This window comes from Chiloscyllium punctatum, chromosome 39 (assembly GCF_047496795.1).
Source record: "Chiloscyllium punctatum isolate Juve2018m chromosome 39, sChiPun1.3, whole genome shotgun sequence".
In the NCBI taxonomy this organism is placed as follows: Eukaryota; Metazoa; Chordata; class Chondrichthyes; order Orectolobiformes; family Hemiscylliidae; genus Chiloscyllium; species Chiloscyllium punctatum.
In genome coordinates, this window is record NC_092777.1 from 14,233,511 (window position 1) to 14,260,521 (window position 27,011).

General features: G+C 46.5%; 1 protein-coding gene across 5 annotated transcripts in view; it reads right to left on the bottom strand.

The window, feature by feature from the left end:
- The window catches only part of LOC140463836 (caskin-2-like), a 292,300-nt gene that overhangs the window by 129,163 nt on the left and 136,126 nt on the right, over window positions 1-27,011 (bottom strand). For 2 of the 5 annotated variants that reach the window (XM_072558221.1, XM_072558218.1), the window contains exons 1-2: window positions 24,181-25,106; window positions 4,631-4,682 (exon numbers count right to left, since the gene is read on the bottom strand). Coding sequence is in view for 3 of the 5 variants with exons in the window: in XM_072558218.1 (XP_072414319.1) it covers window positions 4,631-4,682; window positions 24,181-24,211 (83 nt within the window). In the remaining 2 variants the exon portion in view is untranslated. Of the gene's footprint in view, window positions 1-4,630; window positions 4,683-6,604; window positions 6,626-24,180; window positions 25,107-27,011 lie in introns of those variants that run through there. The other 3 variants (XM_072558222.1, XM_072558217.1, XM_072558220.1) reach the window with 3 other exon arrangements.

The window sequence follows — 27,011 nt, forward strand, 5'->3', positions numbered from 1 at the left end:
AGCAGCCACTGGTTTCTCCAGTACCTTGTGTTTTTTTTAATTTCAGATTCCCATCATCTGCAGGATTTTGCTTTTATTTTAATGACCTGAGGGCATGGGGTTAAATCTCACCAACTGGTAATCTCAATAACTGATGGAATTTAGAATTCATTAATTGGTACATCTGATTTTGAAAGCTAGTTTCGTGGTCACCATGAGCAAGACCAATGGTTATAAAATCCCATCTGATTCACTAATGTCCCTTGGGGACGGAAATCGGTCATCCGTACCTGGTCTGGCCTAAATGTGACTCCAGACCCACAGTGATGTGGTTGGCTAATAACTGCCCTCTGAACCAGCCTAGCAAGCCACTCAGTCCAATGGCATTTTAGGATGGTAACAAGTATTTTAGATAAAGGTGAGCTGCATTTTTTGGAAAGGCAAATCAGGGCAAGACTTATGCACTTAACGGTAAGGTCCTGAGGAGTTTTGCCAAACAAGACGTTGGGATTTACAGTTCCTTGAAAGTGTAGTTGTAGGTGGACAGGGTAGAGGAGGTGGTGTTTGGTATGCTTGCCTTTATTAGTTAGTGAGCAAAGAAGTTGGGAGATCATATTGTGGCTGTACAGGACATTGGTTAGGCCACTTTTAAAATACTGCATTCAATTCTGGTCGCTCTGCTATAGGAACGTTGTTGTGAAACTTGAAAGAGTTCAGTAAAGAATTTCAAGGATGTTACCAAGGTTGGAGGGTTTGAACTATAGGGAGAGGCTAAATAGACTGGGGCTATTTTCCCTGAGCATCGGAGGCTGAGGGGTGACCTTATCTAGAGGTTTATAAAATCATGGGAGACATGAATAGGATCAATAGCCAAAGTTTTGCCCCAGGGTTGGGGAGTCAAAATCAAGTGGGCACTGGTCTAAGGTGAAGAGAAAGATATAAAAAGGACGTAAGGGACAACTTTCTCACATAGAGGGTGGTGCATGTATGGAATGAGCTGCCAGAGGAAGTGGTGGAGGCTGGTACAATTACAGCATTTAAAAAGGCATCTGGATGGGTATATGGATAGGAACGGATTAGAGGGATGTCGGCCAAATGCTGGCAAATGGGAGTAGATTAATTTCAGATATCTGGTCAGGATGGACAAGTTGGACTGAAGGGTCTGTTTCCGTGCTGTACAATGCTATGACTCTCAGAGTTGGCCTTGCCAATGATGCCCACATTCCACAATCGAATTAAACAAAAACCTCCATGTCATCTCCCTGATCAGCACTTTTTCCCATACACTTTTCTGGTTCCAGTTTCCTTTTAAACACATCTGCACTGCTCACTCACCTCCACAGTTCCTTCACATTCTCAGCAGTCCCTAAGCGCAGCGGTTTCTCCTGAATTCCCAATTGAATTTACTGGCGCCTCTTATATTTATGGCTCTTAGTTTTGCTACACAAGCTGCCTTGCCCCAGCTGTTCCTCCAAATGCCTTGCCAATGTAATAATGACAAAACCCATGCTCATAAGAACATCCGAAGCAATGTCCTTCTGCAATCAGTCACGGGATGCAGGCATTGCTGGCTAGGCCAGGATTTATCACCCATCCCTAATTGCGCAGTTAAGAGTCAGCCGCATTGCTGTGGGTCTGGAGTCACACACAGGGCAGATCAGATAAGGACGGCAGTTTCCTCCTTAAAGGGCATTAGTGAACATGACCTGTATTTAACAATTGATGATAGTTGCCACAGCCACCATTGTAGACGACTAGATTTTATAGTCCATCCAATTAACTGAATTTAAATTCACAGTGTTGCTATGGTGGGTTTCAACCCATACTCCCATAGCACTAGCCTGGGCTTTGGATGATTGTCCACTGACATTAGCACCACGTCCTGGACTCACCCTCACTGTAGCAGCTCCCTCTTGCGTAATCTTGTTCTATCTGTGCAGACATAACCTTGTATTCCTCACTTTGTATAGGCACCCTATGATCTGAATGTCCCTGTTTGCTACAATCCGCCTGTCCAGCTCACAAAACAAAACTTTTCACTGTACGTAGGTACATGAGACAACAATAAAGCAAATCAAAACAAAACAAAATGTACTTGCAAGGACCACTGAAAGGCCAGGGTCACAGCTCCAGAGAGTACAGCAGCGTAGAGGAATCAAATACAAAATCAAAGTCTAATTTGGAACCTTCCAATGCTTTTGGAAGGAAACGAAGGGCAGGAATTGAATGAGGAGTCTGTAGTGATTGGAACAAGGTCAGCCAGGTGGACCTCATAGAATGTAAGTTCTCTGGTTGGGGCTGCTAATTTGGTCCAATCAGGGAGCCCTGGCTGACAGATATTGACAAAGAGTCAGAGGTTCTGTTCATTCTGAGAGCTGGCTCTGAGGGAGCTGGGTTAGAGTGGTGCTGGAAAAGTACAGCTGGTCAGACAGCATCCGAGCAGGAAAATCGACGTTTCGGACAAAAGCCCTTCACAAGGAATTGAGGCAGGGTGCCTGCAGAGTGGAGAGATAAATGAGAGGGAGGGAGGGAGGGGGTGGGGAGAAAGTAGCATAGAGTACAGTAGGTGAGTGGGGTGGGGATGAAGGTGATAGGTCAGGGAGGAGAAAGGTAGAAAAGAGTACAATAGGTGAATGGGGGTGGTGATGGAGGTATAGGTCAGAGAGGAGGGTGGAGTGGCAGGGCAGAGGAGAAGACTTGGGAATTGCAGTCAGAGAGAGAGACTCACTGAGATTCTTCAAGGCAGGCATCCTTGCATGAGGATTCGCAGTAGGGAGCTAGATCAGTGCGAAGGACTCGCCACGTGGAAATAAAGGGTGACTCGATGATGGCGCCTGTCGGGTTATTTCAGAGTCAATCTGCTGTGATGGCCCCTGTGGTTGAACATGCTGAGGTAGCCGATTGTTTGGACTGACATAAATAAAGGATGGCATATCGGGGGTTGAGACAGTGGACAGTACATGAGGAACCATAACCACCAACTACTACCACCCCTTCTCCCTCCCCCGGTCAACCCTCCAAAGGGCCTTATTCATTCGAAGCTGCTTGGTTAGGCAGTACCCATAAAGCAAAGAGCTATTCCCCTCAACAAAATCACTTCCACACTCGGAATTAAAACAAGACGGAACTCTCGAGAAGACAGATTCATCAATTGGTTACTTTATTGAGCTCCTTGACTACTAAAGCAGAAGAAGGAGACTGAAAATGCTGGAGGGGTACACTAGGTCAGTCAAGCAGGGAAATTACAGATTTAGGCTCCACGTGCCAACTCTTCACAGGAACCCGCCTCTCACACAAACATGTCTTCCTTTCAGGCAAGTAACAGACCACCAGTTAGTGCCCAACAACTCTGTTTTCAGCCTGCAGAGTCACGTCCAGCAGTTTAACTTCATTAACTGGTCATCAGTGTCCTGGATCTGATACAATCAATTAGATTAGATTAGATTAATTACTTACAGTGTGGAAAGAGGCCCTTCGACCCAACAAGTCCACACTGATGTGCAACCCACCCAGACCCATTCCCCTACATTCACCCATGCCCCGAACACTACGGGCAATTTAGCATGGCCAATTCACCTAACCTGCACATTTTTGGACTGTGGGAGGAAACCGGAAGACCAGGAGGAAACCCACGCAGACACGGGGAGAACGTACAAACTCCACACAGTCAGTCGCCTGAGGCGGGAAATGAACCCGGGTCTCTGGCGCTGTGAGGCAACAGTGCTAACCACTGTGCCACTGTGCTGCCCACCCAGGCAGCAATTACCTCCACTAAATGTAGTGGTAGCCAAACCCTAAGCCATTCTCCATTAGCCCAAAGAGACATGGGGGGGTTCAGCTGGAACCTCTAAGACAGAGTATTTTGACGAGCAATTGCAGTCATTGCAATCAACACAGTCAATGTACAGATCAACCAGAATCAACTGAATGGTACAACAGACTCAAAGGGCTGAATGGCCACTGAGGGGCGGCATAGTGGCTCAGTGCTTTCTCACAGCTCCAGGGAGCCAGGTTCAATTCCCGCCTCAGGTGACTGTCTGTGTGGAGTTTGTACATTCTCCCCGTGTCTGTGTGGGTTTCCTCCGGGTGCTTCGGTTTCCTCCCACAGTCCAAAAGATGTGCAGGTCAGGTGAATTGGCTGTGCTAAATTGCCTCATAGCATTAGTGAGGGGTAAATGCAGGGGAATGATTCTGGGTGGGTTACTCTTCGGAGGGTCGGTGTGGACTGGTTGGGCCAAATGGCCTGTTTCCACACTGTAGGGAATCTAATCTCGTTTATCTATTTTGGATCCTTTGTGTGCTGTAAACTGAAGTCTGCAAGTTATGTCGGTTTCAAAGTCCAAGCTGATCACATCCCTCAGGGATTGGGTAACATAGGTCACACCCTCCAATTCTCACCGTGTGTTCAATGTTCACAAACATGGAATCAACAGGACAGGCCTCATCGCCTTGTTACATGTAAACAAATCCCAGGAAAACGCTCTGTCAGGCTTTCCCCAAACAGAGTCGATGCCCTCTTCAGATAACCAGCATGGGCTGCTTAACGAGATTGAAACTGTTGCCTGGGGCATTTTCCAAACCCGCACCACAGACTGATTTATGGCCCCGAGAGATGGCAGGGTTAATGTAAACAGGAGGATGTGGTACTCACCCATCGGAATCTTGGTAATTAACGTTCAACCGCTTTGTGGAGCCCAGCAGCTCTGTAACAGGAGAAAGGAGAACATGAATCACACTGGGGCAACACTAACTCAGACACAGTGAGACACAATAACTCAGAGCGAGACACGGCAACAATTTCAAACTGTTCGAGAAAGAGAGACTCACACACATACTCAGTAACACGTTTAGAGGCAGAAAGATACAATATCTCCATTAGAAAGAATCAAACAGCAATTCTGTTAGAGGGGGAGAAGGACAGAGAGAAAGTGAGGCAGGTGTTATGGGAGTTTGTGAGACACTGACTCCATTAGAGAGCAAGTGAGAGACTGCATGGGGTGGGGGTGGGGGGTGGGAAGAGAGAGAGAGAGAGAGAGACAGACAGACAGACAGACAGACAGAGAGGGACAGAGAGACGGACTCCATTAGAGAGACGGTGAAAGAGTATTTCCAGAAGAGAAAGTGAGACATGCTAACAGAGAGAGTGACTATCTGTCAATCTGTTTGAGTGAGAATGGGCTTCAGTATCTGCACTAAACAGAGGGAGACCGAGTGGACACTAACTGTGAAAATACTGGATTAGTGGTGCTGGAAGAGCACAGCAGTTCAGGCAGCATCCAACAAGCAGCGAAATCAACGTTTCGGGCAAGGATGAAGGGCTTTTGCCCGAAACGTTGATTTCGCTGCTCGTTGGATGCTGCCTGAACTGCTGTGCTCTTCCAGCACCACTAATCCAGTATTTGATTTTCAGCATCTGCAGTCATTGTTTTTACCTAACTAACTGTGAAATGTCTAGCACAGCACCCATAGGTGAGCTCTCTAAATCATGTGACAATGTTACCACACTGCACACAAAACAAAACTTTTCATTGTACCTAGGTACGCGTGACAAATATTTTTACTTGGCATTGTCAGGTTCCAAACTGAACCAGGAAGAACACAAACAGCAAAATAAACAAAGACTGTATTCACGCCCCACCCAGGTGTTGTCACCACACGGTTTTTCGTTTTTCTTAGAAAAGCCCCCCTGTAATAGCAGCTCACTGTAATAGCCCACCTGTACCCCCAGCCCCTCATTCCCTCCTGCCAACAAGCTATAAATAAACCGTAGCTTGGTGTGACAGCTTTCACTGAAGGGGTTTAAGGAGGAATACATTTCAAAATAAGGAAGTATTGTTAATCTCACACACTGGACATCGTGTATAGAATTGTACATAGTTCTGGAATGTTCTGTATCTCAGGGTGAAGTAGCACAATAGATTGACACCACAATTTCAGGCTTAAGAGGTGACTATGAGGAGAGGCTGAGCAAATTGGAGCTTTTTGGGATTCAGACAGGGGAAGGTGATGTGACAGAGGTCTTTAAAATTAGGGGGCGTTTCAATCATCTAGAAGCAGAGATGGCATCTCCACTTCCAAAAGGAATGCACTAATAGGGAACATCACTTAAAGATGAGTCAGGAATAGAACAAATAGCAAATAAGAAATGTTGTTAGCCAGACAGTGGGGAGGATTTGGAACCTGCTTCCTCACTGAAGTAGTTGAGGTGAATTCCCAAAGAGCAGGGGATGTCCAGTCTTTGAAACTGCTGGAGACACTGATCAACAGCACTCCCTCTAATGTTCTCACTGGCTGTACAGGTCTGCGAGGTCCATAGGTGGCAACAATTGCTGTAACTGAAGTTAATGTTGCAATTGGCGTGGCCATGGAACATTAGAACAGGTATGTAGCTTAGAGAGAATGTTAATCAATTCATTTCTAGACTCTAATGTCTAGGGGACAGCATGGGAAAGGTCCACTGAAGTAGAGGATTGTATTAAATGGTACATCAGGCTCGAGGGGCTGAATAGCCTACTCCTGCTCCTATGTTCTGCTCCAGAGTAGATACATTACAGGGAAATCTAGACAGGTTCAATGTAGAAAGGAATACTGACAAAGTTAGAGAAAGAAGCTTACACACACATACCGGCAGATTCAAGAACAGCTTCTTCCTTGCTGTCATCAGACTTCTGAATGGTGCTCTCAAATTTTAAATGCAATATTGATCTCACTCTCTGTGCACCTTTTCTGCAGCCGTAACATTGCATTCTTCGCCCTGGTCTATTACTATAATGCACTTTGTATGGTATGGCCTGCCTGCACTGCACACAAAACGTTTCACTGTTACCCAGGAACATGTGACAATAATAAATCATATCAAATAGTGGGAGGATGCTTGCGTGGATTATAAACAGCAGCAGAGACTGTCTGGGCCGTTCTGTGCTATAAACTCACAAAGTTATTGCTGCTCAACCAATGCTGGGCAACATCCTACAGGTCAAAGATCAAACCTGTACCTTGCTGGTCCCTACAGCAGATCTGCCCATTGCCTCTGAGAAACAAGCACATATCTTTGTTCAAACTGACGTGTCTTTAAACACATTCCTGAGCAACATTTTCATTCTTGCTGATCTTGACAATTAAATGCAAAGCCCATGTTCAAATGCCTGTTGGCACCTTGTACCTAAAACCCTTGCAGATTAGATATCAAAACGAGATTCTGTCTGCCCTCTCAGATGGGCACACTAAAGGTTGCTCGAATTGTTTTGAGGGTGACAAAAGGGTTTTCCCCAATGTCGAGATCAATATTTATCCCTAAATCAACACTGTAAAACAGGCAAATAAGCAGCATAGTGGTAGTGCCGCTATCTCGGAGCCAGGAGACCTGTGTTCAAGTCCCACCTGCTCCAGAGATGTGGAGTAGTTTTTCTGAATGAGAAAAAAAATCTATAACAGGTAATATCTGATCATCATATCACTATTTGTGTGGGATTATGCTGTACAACATTGGCTGCCCTTATTGACACGTCAGACATCCATAAATGACTGAAAAGTGTTCTGGAAATTCCTGAGAACGAGAAGGTGCTGTTCAATGGCCTTGGAATTGTATCTTCCCTGCAGTTTCAATCGTCACAGGAAGAGAAACCTTTATGCCCTGGAGACTGTGGGATTTTCTTGGAGAGTTGGCAACACCATTGCCGAGGGGTGAGGAGCCAGGGCAGGCTGACTGCCTGACTCCTGGGTGAGGAAGACTGGGCATTTGCCTGCCTGAGTATGCCAACCCCTCTGTACAGAAGCAAAGCCGTGAACCAAGTGGGGGTGAGGGGGAGATCTCAGGATGTGATACAGTTGCCAAATCTGAAGGAATTCCTTTTGTGTGATGGAGGAGCTAAGCGACAGCCCACTGGTCTAGAAACTAGTGATTTAGCTGGCTTCTTTGTGTTGAATGTAAGATCAGTGCAGTGTGCACTAATTCCACCCAGTTAATCATTACCTTTATTTTCATTAACTACGGGACAATATTACACAGAACAGTGAACTGTCTACAAACAAAGAGCAGCTTAAATCACTGACACCTACAGCGCTGCTCACTCGCTCCTGAAGCACGGACCCAATTCTCCAGTTTCTTTTGAAATGAACAGACTGCCTTGGAGCTAATCAAAATGATCAACCAGAAACCCCAAGTCTGATCTATAAAACGCAAACCAATTTCCTGCTCACCCCTCACTCCTTTCCTGATATTAAGATATTAGTTCTTAAGGGGTGTTCTGCTTTCCCTGGGCTGGGGGCTGGGGGCTGGGGTGGGGGGGGGGGGGGGTGGTTTCTGGTGAGTTCAGTGTTGGATGCCCATCCCTAATTACTGTGGGCAAGGTGGTGCTGGGCACCTTGTTGACCCAGGGCAGATACACCCGCAGCGCCATCATTGTGATCCCATGGCAGTGAATTTGTTGAAATATTTAGGTCACGGTGTATTCTTAATCATACAGACTCAAAAGGCAAAGACCACCACCTCAACCTCTACTGCCTCCACATCTCCCAATCCCAACTCCCTGTACTCCAACTCCCCCAACCCCCAATTACCAACTATTCCCCATCCCCAATTCCCATTTCCCCATTCCCCCATCCCCAACTCCCGACTCACCCCATCCTCGACTCCCCCATCCCTCAACTTCGATCATCCATTTGTCCAAGCACCAACTCCCGACTCACCCCATCCCCAAGAATCCCCCATCCTCAACATCTCCCATCCCCCAACCCCAACTCTGTCTGCCCATTGGTGGGAAACATCTGCAGCTCTACCACTTCTGACTTGCACCTAGGCCCCACAGACATTGTGGCTCTGACACAGATAACCAGTCAAACACACCACATCGTGATTGGGAGACGCCGGTGTTGGACTAGGGTGGATAAAGTTAAAGTCACACAACACCAGGTTATAGTCCAACAGGTTTAATTGGAAGCACTAGCTTTCGGAGCGCTGCTCCTTCATCAGGTGGTTGTGGAGAATAAGATTGAAAGACACAGAATTTATAGCAAGATTTGCAGCAAAACAGAATTTGCTATAAGTTCTGTATCTTACAATCTTATACTCCACAACCACCTGATGAAGGAGCAGCGCTCCAAAAGCTAGTGCTTCCAATTAAACCTGTTGGACTATAACCTGGTGTTGTGTGATTTTTAACTTTGTCCACTGCATCATATCTCAGTGCTAGCCTCCCTCTTGGCCAGGGAATATTAATGCTGCCATGGCACTATTCAAATGAATGTCCAGGTAGAGGCAGGTTTCTGGTGCCTGGTCAATACATACGTCTGTACTAACTTTGATAATACAGCAGGGTGTAACAGACTATTATTACAGCAGGGTTTAGTGGGAGTCACTGCTTCATGCACTGTCACTCACATTTCCTAAGCCACAACATTGAGGACATTTCACTGGCTATATCTGAATGGGTGCATTGGAAAGCATTAAAGTTTTGAAAGGTGCTATGTCAATCAAAGTCCTGACTGTTACAAGTATTCTGCAAGCTGCAGTAATTTGAAGACAGTATAGTTGAGCTGTAAACATAAGCATTTACTATCACACCTTACAGTGGCATTGGCCCTGTCGATTCAGCTGCCATGTACTCAGCCCTGGGGCTGGTTCAACCTGGGTCTTTCCTGCTGTACAGGTTAAAATCAAAGTAGTTAATAAGTGCATCCAGCAGCACTATTCCCTGCCAGCACATAGGGAGCCACAATGGTATAACTGCCCGTGCCATACTGGATTCTGCCACTCGGATGAAACAGTCCTGTCAAGAAAGAACTAAGTTGTTTACAAAGTGTCTCAGCTCTTCCTCTGCTGCTGAAGCCTTCACCCATGCCTCTGTTCACCTCACAATTCAATTATTCCAGTCCCCTCATGGCCAGCTTATGACATTAAGTCCCATTCACCCATCACTGACCCACGATGGATCTTTCCTGCAGTCATACTTCTCCAGCTTCATAAAAGGGTCAAAAACATTACTTTTCCAAAACGTAAAAGCCAAATAAATGTGATTTGGAGACCATAAGTACAGGTCACAGAGCTATTGTGGACGACAGAAACAATCCATCGAGTCTGCAGCGGCCAGAAACAGCCACCTAATTATTCTAGTCCTATTTTCCAGCACTTGGCACATAACCCTGTATGCCTTGGTATCACACGGCCACATTTAAATATCTTTTCAATGTTAAGAGAGTTTCAGCCTCTATCACCCGCACGGGCACGTTCCCACTTCCTTCTGGGCGAGAAACGCTTTTCCTCACATCCACCCTGACCCTCCTCTAAATCTATACCTCAATCATCGATTCCTCCATCACGGGGAAAGGTTTCTATCCTGTCTGATGTCCCCCATAATTTTATACACCTCAATCACATCCACCCTCAATCTCCTCTGCTCCAATGAAAACACCAAGTTTAGTATCATCTGCAAACTTATATGGCTTCACTTTGACAAAAAGGGTTTTTTGTGATTGACTTACTTTGTAAGAGGTAGGTACTTAGCCCAAGAGGAATACCTCCCTCTTATGTATATATGTACGTTACATATTTCTACATAATATACAGGTATCTCTATACAGGTAATCGAGAGAGACAATTGATTTTACAGTTTGACAGTCAGCACTCCCAAAGCACGGAGCAGGTGAGGAGCTTAAGAGCCAAGTCTACCTCAGCCAGAAAAGGACTTGAAACACGGCTGTATCCACATATCACACTGAGCTAACTGTCCTCCCATCATAATAAAAAACAGCATGTATGATCATCAGGGGTGTTCAAAATTCAATTAAAAAATTCTCATCTTTGCTTTCCAACCCGTCCTCAGTCTCAACCCTACCACCTTTTCCAACATTACAACCTTCTCAAATCCTCAGAGGAAGAGTCGTACTAGACTCAAAACCTGAACTGAATCTTTCTGCACAGGTGCTGCCATGTTTTCTCAAGCACTTTCTGCTTTTATTTCAGTTCTATGAGATCTCTGCTCTCATTCCAATCTGTCCACTTGTTGTAATAGATCGAGTTTCCACTGCTCCAGCATCAGGGTCTGTGACTTCAACTACCGAAGGCTGGAGATTCTGGCAAACCCTTCTAAAAATGCTTCTCCCTTTAAAACACTTGCTTAAAACTGGCCATTCTAACTGAGCTTTTGATCACCACAGCATCTTCTAGAGTGTGGCACTGTCCAATTTTGATGCCATATGGATTGCCTTGCATTGTTTTTGTTATGCTGAAGGTGTTATATAAATGCAAGGTGCTGTTACAGTGACATTGTAACCATTTTCAGGCATGCTTACTACAGTAAAAATTTTGGAGGTGCATGATTTTACAGGAGAAACACAGCAGAAGAAATCTTCACAAGCACATTTTACAATTATACTGCACATGTGGAGCAGCTCAGGGCATTACCCTGCGTCTGTGTGACTTGCACCACTCAGCACGAGTGTGGCATCCCTCCGGTTTGTTGGATCACAACTTAAAGGCAACGGGAAAATCTCAGCAAATTTCAAGGTGCATGGCAAGGTAACTAACCAGCGCCACACCTAAACTTCACCTCAGCACAGAATTCTCTGCGCATGAGGATTCCCCGCATTGAGTCAGGACAGACTGCCCTCAATATTGGTGGATCAGTAAAAGATTAAGTTATAGCAATTCAACACTCCCTCACTAATCAGTCAGGAGCACCACTAGCTGGTTGATCAATTGTCATTGTGAAAAAGCAGTCTTTGTCAATCCTCAGCAACCCAGTCTGGTGCCATTCTATACAGAGGCCTATACGGTTGCTAAGACAACATGGTCTTGAAAGGTCATACCTCGTTGCTGAGCCAGTGAATTCATAATAGCTCATTTCACAGTTTCTAAGTCGATTGTGCTGCAATAGTCATTTCTCAATGACTGAGCTGTCGGCTTTTTTTTTAAAAGTAACTTTCTCTCTGGAAAATACCTGCAGCCATTTCTTGTAGTGATTTCAGACCGAATCCCGAATCAACAGGAAACACTGGCCAAATCTGACAATAATTAAAAACTGGAATTGCTTAAGGCTCGATTCAAATCTTTGTGCCTCTAATGCCATACTCATGGGGAAAGGCCTATCATGCTGAAGGCCATACTTCAGTAAAGACAAGTTCAGGCTGGGAAGCAGGTTACCAGAAAAACTGGGCTCTGTGACTACAACCAGGCCATACAGATACACCGTGGAGCCCTGCAGTCAATTGAATAAAGATCAGAGAGAGTGGAACAAAGCCTGACACCTAATCTCTGATCTAAACTTCCAGTCACAATAAAAGGCAGGAGTTCGACTTTGTGGAAGAAAGTCTAGATTCTGTGGAGGTTGCCACCTCTGGTCGGACATTTTCCTGGACTTCGTGACACTTGACCTCCTGTCTCTAACCATCTCACCCACTCTGCCATCACTATCACAGTCGCAATGCTTTCTTTTAAAAACACAACTAAGAGAGAGAGAGAGAGAGACCGGTGCACAGGCAAAGTACAATGTCAAGGGTCAAGAACATTAAGTGTACAATATCACAGGATTTGACGAACACAAGAAAACAAGAATAAAGAATTGAGAATTCTGGAAGTCTAAAACAAACACAAGAAAAGTGCTGGAGAATCTCAGCAGCTCTGACAACATCTGTGGAGACCAAAACATAGTTAATGTTTTGGGTCCAATGAGTGACTGCAAAAGTGTCTTACAGACTAGTTCCAGGTATAAGTTCAGTATGACGTTAGATTGAAGACTTTAGGACTATTCTCCTTGGAGAGAAATCTGAGAAGATAACTTATAGAGGTTTATCCAGATCATGAGCAGGGTGAGTAGAGTAGATCCAGAGAAGCTTTTCCCACTCATAAAAGAACAAGAGGGCATAAGTAACATGCAAATGAAGGAAGCGTGGTGTGGGGGAAAAGTGTTTTCACTCAGCGAGTAGTTGGAGTGTGGAATGCCTGGAAATGTGATGGAGGCAGGTTCAACTGAGACATTCATTGGAAGATTGTTTGGATAGAAATGGTGTGTAGGAATATGGGGAAAGGCAGGAGATTGGCACATAAGAAATATGAGCAGGCACAGGTCATCTGGCCGGTCAAGACTGCTCCACCATTCAATGGGATCTCTTTGTGGACTCAGCTCCATTCACCCACCCGCTCATCATAATAGCCCTTAAATCCTTTACTGTTCAAATATCTATCCGTCTTTGCTTTAAAAACGAGGTAGCCTCGACCGCTTCACTGGACAGGGAATCCCACAGATTCACAACTCTTTCGGTGAAGACATTCCTTCTCAACTCAGGAGGGAATAGAACCAGTGCAGGCACGATGGCCTGGGCAGCATCATCCTGCTCTGTAGCAATTCTGTGCTAACTAGATGTATCTCTGTGTGATACTCCTACCAAAGCGTGTTCCCAGTGTGATCCCATCTTAAAGTCTCAGACTTTGTGTAACACTTTGAGGTGGGGGGGGGGCGGGGGCTGGTGTTAGTTAGAAGTGAAGATTGGCTCAGTACAGAGGGAATTACTTAGACTGTAGGACCACTTCTTTCGAAGTCAAAAAAAAGCCTCCCCTTCCACAGGCCTGAAATCAAACCTCAAGGATCTGCTTGTCAAGTAACGCTGAGCGATTAGATTAGATTACTTACAGTGTGGAAACAGGCCCTTCGGCCAAACAAGTCCACACTGACCCTCCGAAGACCAATCCACCCAGACCCATTTACCCCTACACTTAACACTACGGGCAATTTAGCATGGCCAATTCACCTGACCTGCACATTTTTGGACTGTGGGAGGAAACCGGAGCACCCGGAGGAAACCCACGCAGACACGGGGAGAACGTGCAAACTCCACAGTTGGCCGAGGCGGGAATTGAACCCGGGTCTCTGGCGCTGTGAGGCAGCAGTGCTAACCACTGTGCCATCGTGCCGCCCAATGAGGCGGGGAATAAAAAGGAAGATTTATAGGGGTCTCATAGTTCAGGTTCCGGGGCATGTTAGTATTGCTGCTTCAGAATTTGCAATGCCAAAATCCTGACCCCGAGGGAGACCTGCAGAAAGCAATTAAGAGTCAATCACATTGCCTGCAGTTCTGGTGTCACATGTAGGCAAGACCAGGTAAGGATGGCAGTGTCCTTCCCTCAACATTAGTAAACGAGATGGGATTTTTCAATAGTCAACAACAAACTTGTGACCTCATTAGACTCATAATTCTAGATATTTATTGAATTCAAAAACCACTATCTGCCATGGCAGGTCCACAGAGCCTGGGTCTGTGGATGAACGATCCAGTGATAACACCACAAGGCCACTGCCACCCCCTTCAGTGCTCTTTGGTGACATCATTTTTTTTGTTTCTGATATATACAAGCAATATTGCTGTGTCTCTGAAAGGAATGAGAAGGCCATTCAGCCCCTCAAGCCTGTTCCAAATTCAAATTGATCACAGTCAATCCTTATCTTAATCCATCCACCCAGCCAGCTCAGATCTGCATTCCTCAGGGACAGACGCAAAATCCAGAGCAAGTTTTTGAGACAACTGCCAATCTATTCAGCAGCCAATGTTTCTTTAACAATTTAAAGTCGACTGTGTTCCTTTAGGTGAATACAAATTAGGAGCAGTAGGCCATTTAGCTCCCCCAAGCCTACTCTGCCATTTTACTGTTAAGTCAGAGAGGGTTGTGCATCTTTTATAATAATCTAAAATCTGTAAGGTCCTGGCTGTGGGGAGCTCATCGATGAAATGTCAGTCATGTCAGAAAACAGTTTGTAGATCAGATTAATTCAGGTCACCAGGATGGAACAGGAGAAATTCGCTGACTCTGCAGATGCTTAGAGGCAGGAAAACAGTTTGAAAGCTTTTAGTAACAGCTCCAAAACACTGAGGGGTCAGGGCATAAAGGATGAGATCAGTCGGAGATGGGGAGTGGTTCGATAAACCAGAAACCAGCTGACTGCTTCATCACATCTGGCCTCTCACACAACTGCTACTCAATCATGGCGAAATTTATCTCTGCGATGTTTTCCACTGCTCACTCACCTACTCATGGTGCCCCTCAGCAGAACACTGCCTCCTGCTGGCCCTTCTGATACTATTTCCAATGCCAGCCTTGGCAAATGGAGCAGGATGACCCTGTTTTGGACAGTTTGCATATCTTGCTGTCAGAATCACTCCTCTTCCCACACAACTGAACAGTCAGTTGGACATAGATCACAAAGTTACAGGAATGTTCTACACGAATCTGGTCCTGAAAGCACTAGGCCCGATTTAGGCCTGGGTTCTTTGGGCACAGGCTGCCCTCTTGTACCACATCCTTGTGGTCAATCTTCATGCAGCAGCAGCACTGGGCACTGGGCTGTTAAGCACATCTAGTTCTCACCTGGTTCCACACACACAGGATCTTGTGGTACAGTGGTAGTGTCTCTACTTCAGGGCTTGGAGGCCCAGATAAAAATCACACCAACTCCACACAGAGGTGTGCAATTACATCTTGGAACAGGGTGATAAGAAAGTTTTTTAAAAAACCCCACCACATTCACCTCGATCAGGGGAGAGTTTTCATTGACTAAGAGTGGGTTTCTGCACACCACTGAAGCAATGAGACCCAATGCAGCTCTCAAACGGAGTGCTCTGATGACAAGGTTGGGTATAGAATGTTGTCATCCTATGTCAAAAATAAATTGTAACTGATTCCCCCTCCTTTTCAAAACTCTGACTCGGGGACAGATAACTTTACAGCAGCTAAACTGAACTGATTCACAAATTCTGGAATTCATAGAAACCCTACAGTATGGAAGCAGGTCATTCGGCCCATCGAGTCCACCCCAACCCACCCATCTCACCTACCAAGCTCTTTCCCCCCCACCGCCCCAATCCCCGTAGCCCTGCATTTCCCATGGCTAACCCACCTGACCTGCACATCTTTGGATTGTGGGAGGTAACCGGAGCACCCGGAGGAAATCCACACAGTCACCCGAGGGTAGAATCGAACCCTGATCCCTGAGCCAGCAGTGTTAATCCCTGAGCAACCGCGCCAAATTGAAAGTCAGTCTCAGTGACGGTGACAATTAAGCTATCAACAATTGCTACCCAGTCAGGCCAACATGTGACCCAGACCAACAGCAACATGGGGTGACTCGGGACTGCCTTCAAACGATGGTGAGCAAATCACACAGTTCAAGGGCGATTTTTAAAAAAACATTCACAGGTTGTGTGCATCACTGGCTAGGTCAGTATTTCTTACTCACACATCCCTAGCTGCCCTGGAGAAGCTGCCTTCTGAACCGCTGCAGTCTATCTGCTGTAGGGTGGACCCTCAATGTCCTTAGGGAGAGAACTCCAGGATTTTGACCCAGTGGCACTGAAGAAATATATTTGGTGGACGGGCTTTGGCGAATCAGGCAGGGGAGTTACTCATTGCAGGACTCCTAGCCTTTGAACTGCTCTTATACTCACAATATTTATGCGGTGAGTCCAGTTCAGTTTCTGGTTAATGGTAACTGCCAGGATATTGATAGTGGGAGATTCAGTGACAGTTAAATCACTGAATGTCAAGGGTTGATGGTTAGATTTGGTCTTACTGGAGATAGTCATAGCCTGGCATTTGTGTGGCATGAATGTTACTTGCTACGTGTCAGCCCAAGCCTGGATATCCTCCAGGTCTTGCTGCATTTGGACATGGACTGCTTCAGTATTTGAGTAGCCATGAATGGTAATGAACATTATGCAATCATTGGCGAACACCCCCGTTTCTGACCTTACAACGGAGAAGTATTTGATGAAGCAGCTGAAGATGGTTGGGCCAAATGCTGGCCTGATCACCCTTGGCCACACCCCATGAAAGAATTACACATTAAAAAAAAGCTATTAATACCTCCGAGTCAGAAGCAGATGGGACTTAGCAGAAATATTCAGGCTGGCCTCTGCAATGCGTGCTGATGGAGGGCCACACTGTTGGAAGTCCCACCTGAAAGACATTAAATGGAGGCTCCATCTGCCCTAATTGGGGTGAGGTAAATTCCTACACTGCTCCTTGAAGGAGAGTAGAGATGGTACCCTGATGTCCCAGCCAACTTGCTATGTGCAGACTGTTTGTGACATTCCCTATATTAGAAATCCTCTAAAAACACAACAATGATTGCGAGGATCTTTGAGACGTCCTGATGTTTTGAAAAGTACCATTTAAACACACGTCTTTCTTTTCTTAAACACAGAAGGAACACTACCCACTCAAAGAATGGAAAGGAGATAACAGTAATAGATTGTAGAAACTTGTGAATTTAATGTTGGATGTGAGACTGTTGGATGCAGTCATTAACATTAGTTACTACAACTGCAGGCTGTATCAAAGCTCTTCCATTAGGATTAGTAACAGCACATCAACAACAATCTTATTTACTCGGTGCCTGTGGAGATTAAGCACCATCCATATTAAGTGGATTATCAGGTGCTCCAGAGGACTCTGTGCGAGGGAGAAGAGCAGTGAGCATACTGCAATGGGGTCCTGTGAGAATGCTATGTGCCAGGTCAGCTCAATCGCCTTAATTCATCTTAAAACACCGGCGTTACCCACGTACTACCTTCTGTGCCGAAGTAAGGGCCTCCCAGGGAAGAGTCTTTTCACAGTAAGCAGCACTGTCAGAGATGTACCCCTTGCACGCAGTGCTGAGAGAGCACTACACTGCCAGGGGTGAGAGGGTAAACTGAGGCTCTCTCAGGTAGATGGTCAGACAACCCTGCGTGTAAAGAATGGGGTCCTTCCCCCTGGTGATATTTATCCCCAACCAATATCATTAATAGCAAACTGCCAGCCTTTATCTCAGGGACTGCACAAATTGACTTCCCAGTTTCCTCCTATCAAACAGCAAGCAGTATGTTACTCCATCTTTGGTAAAGTCCTGCAGAAATACTACAAAGTGCACCATTACAGCCTGGTGTTGGGGAACCAAACGCACTGTTTGCAGTTTCGAGCCAGTCTCAGTTACAAAAGGTAGCCAGGCTGAATAAGGCTTTCGAAACAGCCTGCAGTTGACTGAGGGGAGGGGAGAGGAGGGGATAGCAGGGGTGGCCTCCTTCTTACACAAAGTTTGTTCTGTTTCAAACACTTTTGCGTCGACATTGTGAGCAACCCACCGGCAGATTCCTGCCTTGTTCTATTCAAGACAAATTCCTCTTCCCCCACACCCCATCCTTTGTCCCTTGTACAATAACTGTGCTGTTTCATGTTCTCTCTCAGTTAACCTCCCTCCCCTTCCCATCCTCAATCGGAATTCTTAGTCAACTCAGTGAAGCAACGTTCCACAAGATTAAAGAATAAGAAAGATCAGTTTCAGTCAGAAAAGCTCCTCTACGTTTTCTGAAGAGCTTTTCATGGGTTAGTTTGGCAGCACTGAGTCCACTCCCCTCTGCAGTCCGAAGTCCCAATCCAGACACTACCATTCTATGACTTGAGCACAAATTCTAGGCAGAGTTGGCCAGTGCAGTAAGGAGGGGCAGCTGACCTGTCTGAGAAACAGTGAAGGTAGAAATATTTGTCTCTCAATCACCATCACCAAAAACAAAGGGCAGATTGTTTGGAATGACCACACTGTTGTTTGTGGGAGGTGTATAAATTGTTAGTTGTGTTTTCTACATTACAATATCAAGCTTTCAAAGGTATTACATTGGCCAGTAAGCACTTTGTGAAAACCTTAGTTTGCAAACGGTGTTAGAGAAATGCAAGCTATTTCCTTGAAGTGGTTGGTTAACTGACAAACAGTGCAACTTTGTACCAGAGAGGTCTTCAAGTTAAATAAATGTGTAAGATGAATACAATAATAGCATCATATCAGAGCTGAAAGGATTACATTGTGAGGATTACACAACACCAGGTTATAGTCCAACAGGTTTAATTGGAAGCACACTAGCTTTCAGAGCGACGCTCACCTGATGAAGGAGCACTGCTCTGAAAGCTAGTGCTTCCAATTAAACCTGTTGGACTATAACCTGGTGTTGTGTGATTTTTAAACTTTGTACACCCCAGTCCAACACCGGCATCTCCGAATTGTGAGGATTGGTTGCAATATTACAAACCCTCCACTTTAGAAAATTGAGGGAGGGTGGGATGAATGTGTTTAAAATTATAAAGAGGTGTGAGAGAGTCTATACAAACAATATCAGTAAAACACATTATCTGGTCATTTATCACATTTTTTTTGTGGAAACTTATTGTGCAAAGCTCATTCTCATACTTTACAGCAGCAACAACTATTTAAAAAAAAAAGATTGACATTGGTTGCAAAGTATACTGAGACATTCTGAGGTTGGGAGAACTGCTTTACAGATGCAAGTTCTTACAAATTCCAGACTTTTTGCTGCATATGTATATCTCAGACATTTACTTGACTTGACATCAGCGTTAGATGATGATCGTTTCATCATAAAGTCAGAGTGGTAATGGGATGGTCGCTGATGATTGCACAATGTTCAGCACCATTCAGTGATGTCTTTGATGCTGAAGCTGTCAAATGAAGCAACACCAGACAATATCCAGATTTGGGCTTACAAGCGGCAATCAACATTGTCTGACACTGTGTGGCACGAATGACCATCTCAAACCAGATAGGATCTAACCATTGCCTCTTGATATTCAATGACATTATCATCACAAAACACATCACCCACTGTCAACATCCTGAGGGTTACCATTGAGCAGAAACTAAACTGGACCAGCCATGTAACAGGCAGCATCTGTAAGGAGAGAAAAGAGCTGACGTTTTGAGTCTAACTGACCCTTTGTCAAAGCTGAGCTTTGACAAAGGGTCAGTTAGACTCAAAACGTCAGCTCTTTTCTCTCCTTACAGATGCTGCCAGACCTGCTGAGATTTTCCAGCATTTTCTCTTTTGGTTTCCGATTCCAGCATCCGCAGTAATTTGCTTTTATCCAGCCATGTAACTACTGTGGGTAGCAGGTCAGAGGCCGGGAATCCTGCAGCGAGTAACTCACCTCCTGACTCCCCTGAGCCTGTCCATCATCTACAGGGCACAAGTGTGGCAGAATATTCTCCACTTGCCTGGGTGAATACAGCTCCAACAATACTCAAGAAGATGAACACTGCTTGGTTGGCACCACATCCACCACCTTCAGCCTTCCCTCTCTCCACTACTAAACACTCATTAGCAGCAGCATGTACTATCTACAAGATTCAGTGCAGCAATTCGCCAATGTCACTTTTACAGCTTCCAAAACCACCTCTAAAAGCGAATAAATGGGAACACCATATGGTTCCTCCCAATGTCACACACCACCCTGACTTGGGAGTAGATCGCTGGCCCCCTCAGGGTTGCTGAGACACCTGGCACCCCCTCCCTCACAGCTTGGTGGGCTTGCAGTGGTTCACAAAGTGCATCATCACCACTTGCTCCGGGTCAGTACAGGATGGGCAGGAAACGCTGGCCCAGTCTGAGATGCTGTGATCCTGTGAACTATTTAAAAAAACCTGACATCAGTCAATGCGTTAGAGAAAGCTAATATGGCACATGATTTAACATCATGTATTTGGAAGTTGTAAGTGCAGTCCATTTATTCTGGAACTCAATTTCCTTCTAGTTCAAAGATTCCAATTCATTTTTTTTTAAAAAGTACTAATCACCCTCTGGTGACCCATTGCCTTTGCCAATCTTTAACAGGGAATGTTGAACCTGCTCACACACCAGCTCTTTCCAGCATGCTCAGCATGGATGTAGCTTCTACACAGCATTCAGAAATATTAACACTGGGTGATCTTATACCTCCAGAGCTGTGCAGCAGCTTAACGCTGTGATATTGCTGCTGACCTGAAAGCCCAAACACTGGGACACTTCCCTCGCCATCCACAGAAGCTGTTCGAATGCGAGACGGGAATGCTTCTGGACGTCTGACCTCCAACAGAGGAGCAAAGCAGCTGTTTAATAAAAATCAACTGACTACATTCTTACACACACTTAACAAGCAGAACTCTCGCCAAGTTATAAGCACCCTGTGTCAGTCAATGGTTTCCTGTTTGGTTAAGCAGCATTCCACACAACACATCAGTCATCCTGTGTGTGTGCATGTGTGGTGTGTGTTGCGTGTGAGAGACGTGTGCGTGCATGATGTATGATGTATGTATGTGATGTGTGTGCACACTGTGTATAAGTCTGATCTGAGTACGATATGTTTTTGTGACATGTGCATGGTGTGTGCATGTGACAGACTTGCTGTGATGTGTGCGCACGCACATCTATACCTCCACGTGGGCTGTTCAAATGTATCTATTCCTAGTAGGTTTTTATGTCAGCAAGTCTCCATAATCTGACGTAGCCGTACTTAGACAGTAGCAGCCTTACCGTCCAGCCAGGAGGTTGTGGGCTCTGGTCCCACTCCCCCTTCTCATTAGGGAAACGTTTGAGAATAAAGCAGAAATCAGTCACAAAGAACATCATATCAGGGACCCGTCTGCCCTCTCACATGGATGCCAAAGATCCCATGGCACTACTTGTAAGAAAAACGGTGAACTATCTCCAGTGATCTTGTCAATATTTATCCCCCAAGCAACATCACCAAACCAGATCCCACAACCTGGAGTATCTTATTGCTCTTTGTGGGATCTTGCTATGTACAAATTAGAATTAGAATCCCTACAGTGTAGTAAGAGGCTAATTCACCCAACGGGTCCACAGTGACCCTCCAAAGAGTATCCCACCCAAACCTATTCCGCTATACTATTAGTCTACATTTCAACTAACTAATGCAACTCGCCTACAAATCCCTGAGCACTGCGGGCAATTTAGTATGGCCAATTCACCTAACCTGCACATCTTTGGATTGTGGGAGGAAACCCATGCAGACATGGGGAGAATGTGCAAGTTCCACACAGACAGTTGCCAGAGGCTGGAATAGAAGCTGGGTCCCTGGCACTGTCAGGCAGCAGTGCTAACCACTGAGCCATTGGGCCGCCCTACAAAACAAACGTGTATACAACCTCATCATTAGTTGTACAGCACTTTGCAATGTCCTGAGGTCATCATGGCACTAGCTAAATGCAAATTCTTTTGGGCCTTTCCTGGAAGTATCAGGATAAAACCCGTGCCACACTCACCAGGAAACGGCCCTTATGCTGTTCCACCTGACTGAAGAGTTGAAAACGCTTACTCCTTTGATGAAACATTTGGTTGCAAGTGACAAAGGCTCCTCATGTGACTCAGTATCAACGTCTGTGATTAAACCTCTGTGCTGCACCTCAGGAAGTTTAAAATCACACACCAGGTTATAGTCTAACAGGTTTATTTGTATGGAATATCCACAACCACCTGATGAAGGAGCAGCACTCCAAAAGCTAGTGCTTCCAAATAAACCTATTGGACTATAACCTGGTGTTATGTGATTTTTAACTTTGTCCACCCCAATCCAACACCAGCACCTCCAACTCAAGAAGTTTGCCACGTTAACTGCATTACAATAAATGTGAAATGTTGTTGGAAACAATGATTCTAGCATTGGGAGGTCAAGAATTATCGTGACAATTTGGGGAATCAAAGTTTGGAAAGACCTGGCAACTGGTAGGCAGGACAAGAAAGGCATCCCCACAAAACCAGTGGATTGTCAGGGAAACCCAACTGGGATGTGAACTGCTAGAAGACAATTCCAATAGTGCAGCAGTCCCTCTGACTATTGAGGGCAGGAGTTGGAGCACAGGGGGAAAAGGCTGGCCTTAATTTCATAGCTGAGCCCGGCTTAATACCCACAGGTGGACACTTTCCTGAGGGGCTTACCAGACTATGATCAGAAACTGCCTCTGTCAATATTCTCGCTCTGAGTGTGGCCCAGGATCTGACTGCAGCAGCTCCTACTGCCTTAAATCTGAGGGAGTGAAGGAACAAATGGTTAACAGTTGGGGGAATGAGTTGGAGGACACATGGTTAACGGGTGAGGAGTTGTGTGAGGTTGTTAATGAGTGGACACGGACACAGACTGGACATTAAACCTGGAGCCATTGGGGTACAGTGGTCATCGCAAGGCACTGGAACAAGTGGATCACTGCACATAACTTGGTTTGGAGTGATAGAGGGTTGATTGTGTGTGGAGCGTGGATCCAAGCGGCCAAGTCAAGTAGCCCAGAACAGGCCTTTCTGAGTTGTCTTTTGCCTAGGATGGGGGATTTGAAGAGTAGGGCGCACATTTTTAGATGAGAGGAGAAAGATTTTAAAAAGACATGAGGGGTGAATTCTTTTACACACAGAATGGTTCATGTGTGGAGTGAACTTCCAGAGGAAGTGGTGGATGTGGGTACAACATTTAAAAGACATTTGGATAGGTACATGAATAGGAAAGGTTGGGGGATATGGGCCAGGAGCAGGCAGGTGGGACTAGTTTAGTTAGGGATAATGAACTGGTTGGACCGAAGGTTTTGTTCCCATGCTGGATGATTCTACGACTTCCCAGAAGTGTGGAACTTTCAAGGATCTTGTCACTCACTCGTTACAGTTACCTACCACAGGTCATTCAGCACACCTCTATCACTCCAAACCAAGTTATGTGCAGTGATCCACTTGTTCCAGTGCCTTGCGATGACCACTGTACCCCAATGGCTCCAGGTTTAATCTCCAGTCTGTGTCCGTGTCCACTCATTAACAACCTCACAACTCCTCACCCGTTAACCATGTGTCCTCCAACTCATTCCCCCAACTGTTAACCATTTGTTCCTTCACTCCCTCAGATTTAAGGCAGTAGGAGCTGCTGCAGTCAGATCCTGGCCCACACTCAGAGCGAGAATATTGACAGAGGCAGTTTCTGATCATAGTCTGGTAAGCCCCTCAGGAAAGTTGAGATCAGAGTTGTGCTGGAAAAGCACAGGTCAGGCTGCATCCGAGGAGCAGGAAAATCGACTTTTCGGGCAAAAGCCCATCATCATGATCTAAATTCTGGTTTCCAGCATCTGCAGTCCTCACTTTTGCCCTCAGGAAAGTGTCCACCTGTGGGTATTAAGTCGGGCTGAGCTATGAAGTTAAGGCCAGCCTTTTTCCCCTGTGCTCCCACTCCTGCCCTCAATAGTCACAACAAGCCACAGGCACTGGGCAACACTGGCATCAGCGACGAATCAGAGCAATGGGGTTAGGGGATGAAGAGTACTCTGTGTAGGAGGAATATGAGTGAAGATTTGACAGAGAGAACGGATGTTATCTACCATGTTTGGGGGGGGGGGGGGTCAAGGGTGAAGACACACCAACCTGTCTGAGTGCAGGAACTTGTCTGGCCCATTCTGGAGGATCCAAGCGGCTTGTTCCACACTCAGTTCTGATCACATTGGCTGCTCCGAGCTCTCTCTCCCTCCCGACAGTGGTCCTGGAGCCGTCCTGCTCAGAGAGCTGCCTGTCTGGGTGACCCCTTATCCTCCTCTGGTGGCTCTCTCAGCCCCCCCAGCCCACCTTTCCTCTGCCCCCAAGGGGCCGAAACTGCCTTCCTATTCCTCCCCTACCCACCTTATCCCTCCCTCTCCCTGTGTGGGAGCCCAGTGCCTGCTCACGGGCAATTTGAAAAGGGGAAGCTGGCTTTGCTGGAACAAGTAGAATCAGAACGCAGTCACGCTCGGACGTGCCGTCGGAATTTCACTTTTCCTCCCTCTTCATTTCGGCTCCAGAGAGGGAGAGGGGGGAAGAGAGAGAGGCGGAGAGGGAGAGGGAGAGAGAGAAGGAGGAAGGGTGAAAGGGAGAGAGAGAGGCAGAGAGAGAGGAGGAAGGGTGAAAGGGAGAGAGAGAGAGGTAGAGAGAGAAGGAGGAAGGGTGAAAGGGAGAGAGAGAGGCAGAGAGAGAGGAGGAAGGGTGAAAGGGAGAGAGAGAGAGGCAGAGAGAGAGTGAGAGAAGGAGGAAGGGTGAAAGGGAGAGAGAGAGGCAGAGAGAGAGGAGGAAGGGTGAAAGGGAGAGAGAGAGAGGTAGAGAGAGAAGGAGGAAGGGTGAAAGGGAGAGAGAGAGAGGCAGAGAGAGAGGAGGAAGGGTGAAAGGGAGAGAGAGAGAGGTAGAGAGAGAAGGAGGAAGGGTGAAAGGGAGAGAGAGAGAGGCAGAGAGAGAAGGAGGAAGGGTGAAAGGGAGAGAGAGAGAGGCAGAGAGAGAGTGAGAGAAGGAGGAAGGGTGAAAGGGAGGGAGAGAGACAGAGAGAGTAAAAGAGGGGGGGAGAGAGTAAAAGAGAGGGGGGGGAGAGAGTAAAAAGGGGGGGGGGGAGAGAGTAAAAAGGGGGGGGGGGGAGAGAGTAAAAAGGGGGGGGGGAGAGAGAGTAAAAAGGGGGGGGGGAAGAGAGAGAGTAAAAGGGGGGGGGAAGAGAGAGAGTAAAAGGGGGGGAAGAGAGAGAGTAAAAGGGGGGGAAGAGAGAGAGTAAAAGGGGGGGAAGAGAGAGAGTAAAAGGGGGGGGAAGAGAGAGAGTAAAAGGGGGGGGAGAGAGAGTAAAAGAGAGGGGGAGAGAGAGTAAAAGAGAGGGGGGGAGAGAGAGTAAAAGAGAGGGGGGGAGAGAGAGTAAAAGAGAGGGGGGGGAGAGAGAGTAAAAGAGAGGGGGGGGGAGAGAGAGTAAAAGAGAGGGGGGGGGAGAGAGAGTAAAAGAGAGGGGGGGGGAGAGAGAGTAAAAGAGAGGGGGGGGAGAGAGAGTAAAAGAGAGGGGGGGGGGAGAGAGAGTAAAAGAGAGGAGGGGGGGAGAGAGAGTAAAAGAGAGGAGGGGGGGAGAGAGAGTAAAAGAGAGGAGGGGGGGAGAGAGAGTAAAAGAGAGGAGGGGGGGAGAGAGAGTAAAAGAGAGGAGGGGGGGGAGAGAGAGTAAAAGGGGGGGGAAGAGAGAGTAAAAGAGAGGGGGGGGGAGAGAGAGTAAAAGAGAGGAGGGGGGGAGAGAGAGTAAAAGAGAGGAGGGGGGGGAAGAGAGAGTAAAAGAGAGGAGGGGGGGGAGAGAGAGTAAAAGAGAGGAGGGGGGGGAGAGAGAGTAAAAGAGAGGAGGGGGGGAGAGAGAGTAAAAGAGAGGAGGGGGGGAGAGAGAGTAAAAGAGAGGAGGGGGGGAGAGAGAGTAAAAGAGAGGAGGGGGGGAGAGAGAGTAAAAGAGAGGAGGCGGGGAGAGAGAGTAAAAGAGAGGAGGGGGGGAGAGAGAGTAAAAGAGAAGGGGGGGGGGGAAGAGAGAGAGAACTTGCTCCTTGCAACCTGACAGCTTCCCCGAACTTTCAGAAACTCCCTTCCCGCTTAAAAAAAACAAAACACACACACTGGCGTTCACAAAATAAAATCCAGGCGCTGTGTGCTCTACACAAAGGTTTAAAGGTTTGACTCATTGGAGGAGGTTTAGAGTCATTTGAGGTTTGAGGGTTAGAAGAGGTTTTGAGATTTAGGAGGGTTCAGGGTCGTTTGAGGGGGTGTGACGAGGTTTTAAAGGTTTAGGTGATTTTGAGCGGGGTTTGAGTGTTAAGGAGGGTTTAACCCCCTTTGACTCTGTCCTCCAGAGATGAATCCTTGGAGGTGCCCCTGTGGGAACACTCCTATCTTCAGGTGGAGCAGTCCCCTCTTCCCCCACCCCCTCCGGCTCTCTATCCCCACCCCCACAACTCTCTGGCACACGGGAGAGCAGGTCAGGAAGGGTCCGCCGTTTCACACCACCTCGGTTTGGAGAGTCCGTGGAAAGGAACTGCACTTTCAGAGCGCCTGGCGCCTCTCTCCTCCTCCTCCCTGCCGTGAAGTCTGCCTCAACGCTGCACTGTGACTCTCGGTAAGATCAATCTATTCAAATCAGCACAGTTCCTCCCCCCCGCTGGCAGATCACATCAATGAACAGCGTGTGTGAGAGGACTAATTAAACACTGCTCCAACACAACACTGTCAGATCCTGGTGAATCAAACTGAAAGGGAGGGAAAAGGACAGAGCTTCAAGAACAGCTATCCTGTTCATTCAGTGGGGGAAGACTCGCACAGGGCTCTCTCTTTACACCGCTTCTCAAAAAAATGTTTTAACTCAATCCCCTTTTATAAGTCCATTTCAAATCTCCAGACAGGCATGTCAGAAGTCTGAGTTCCTTATTTGTTCCTGCTGATTAATTTATTCC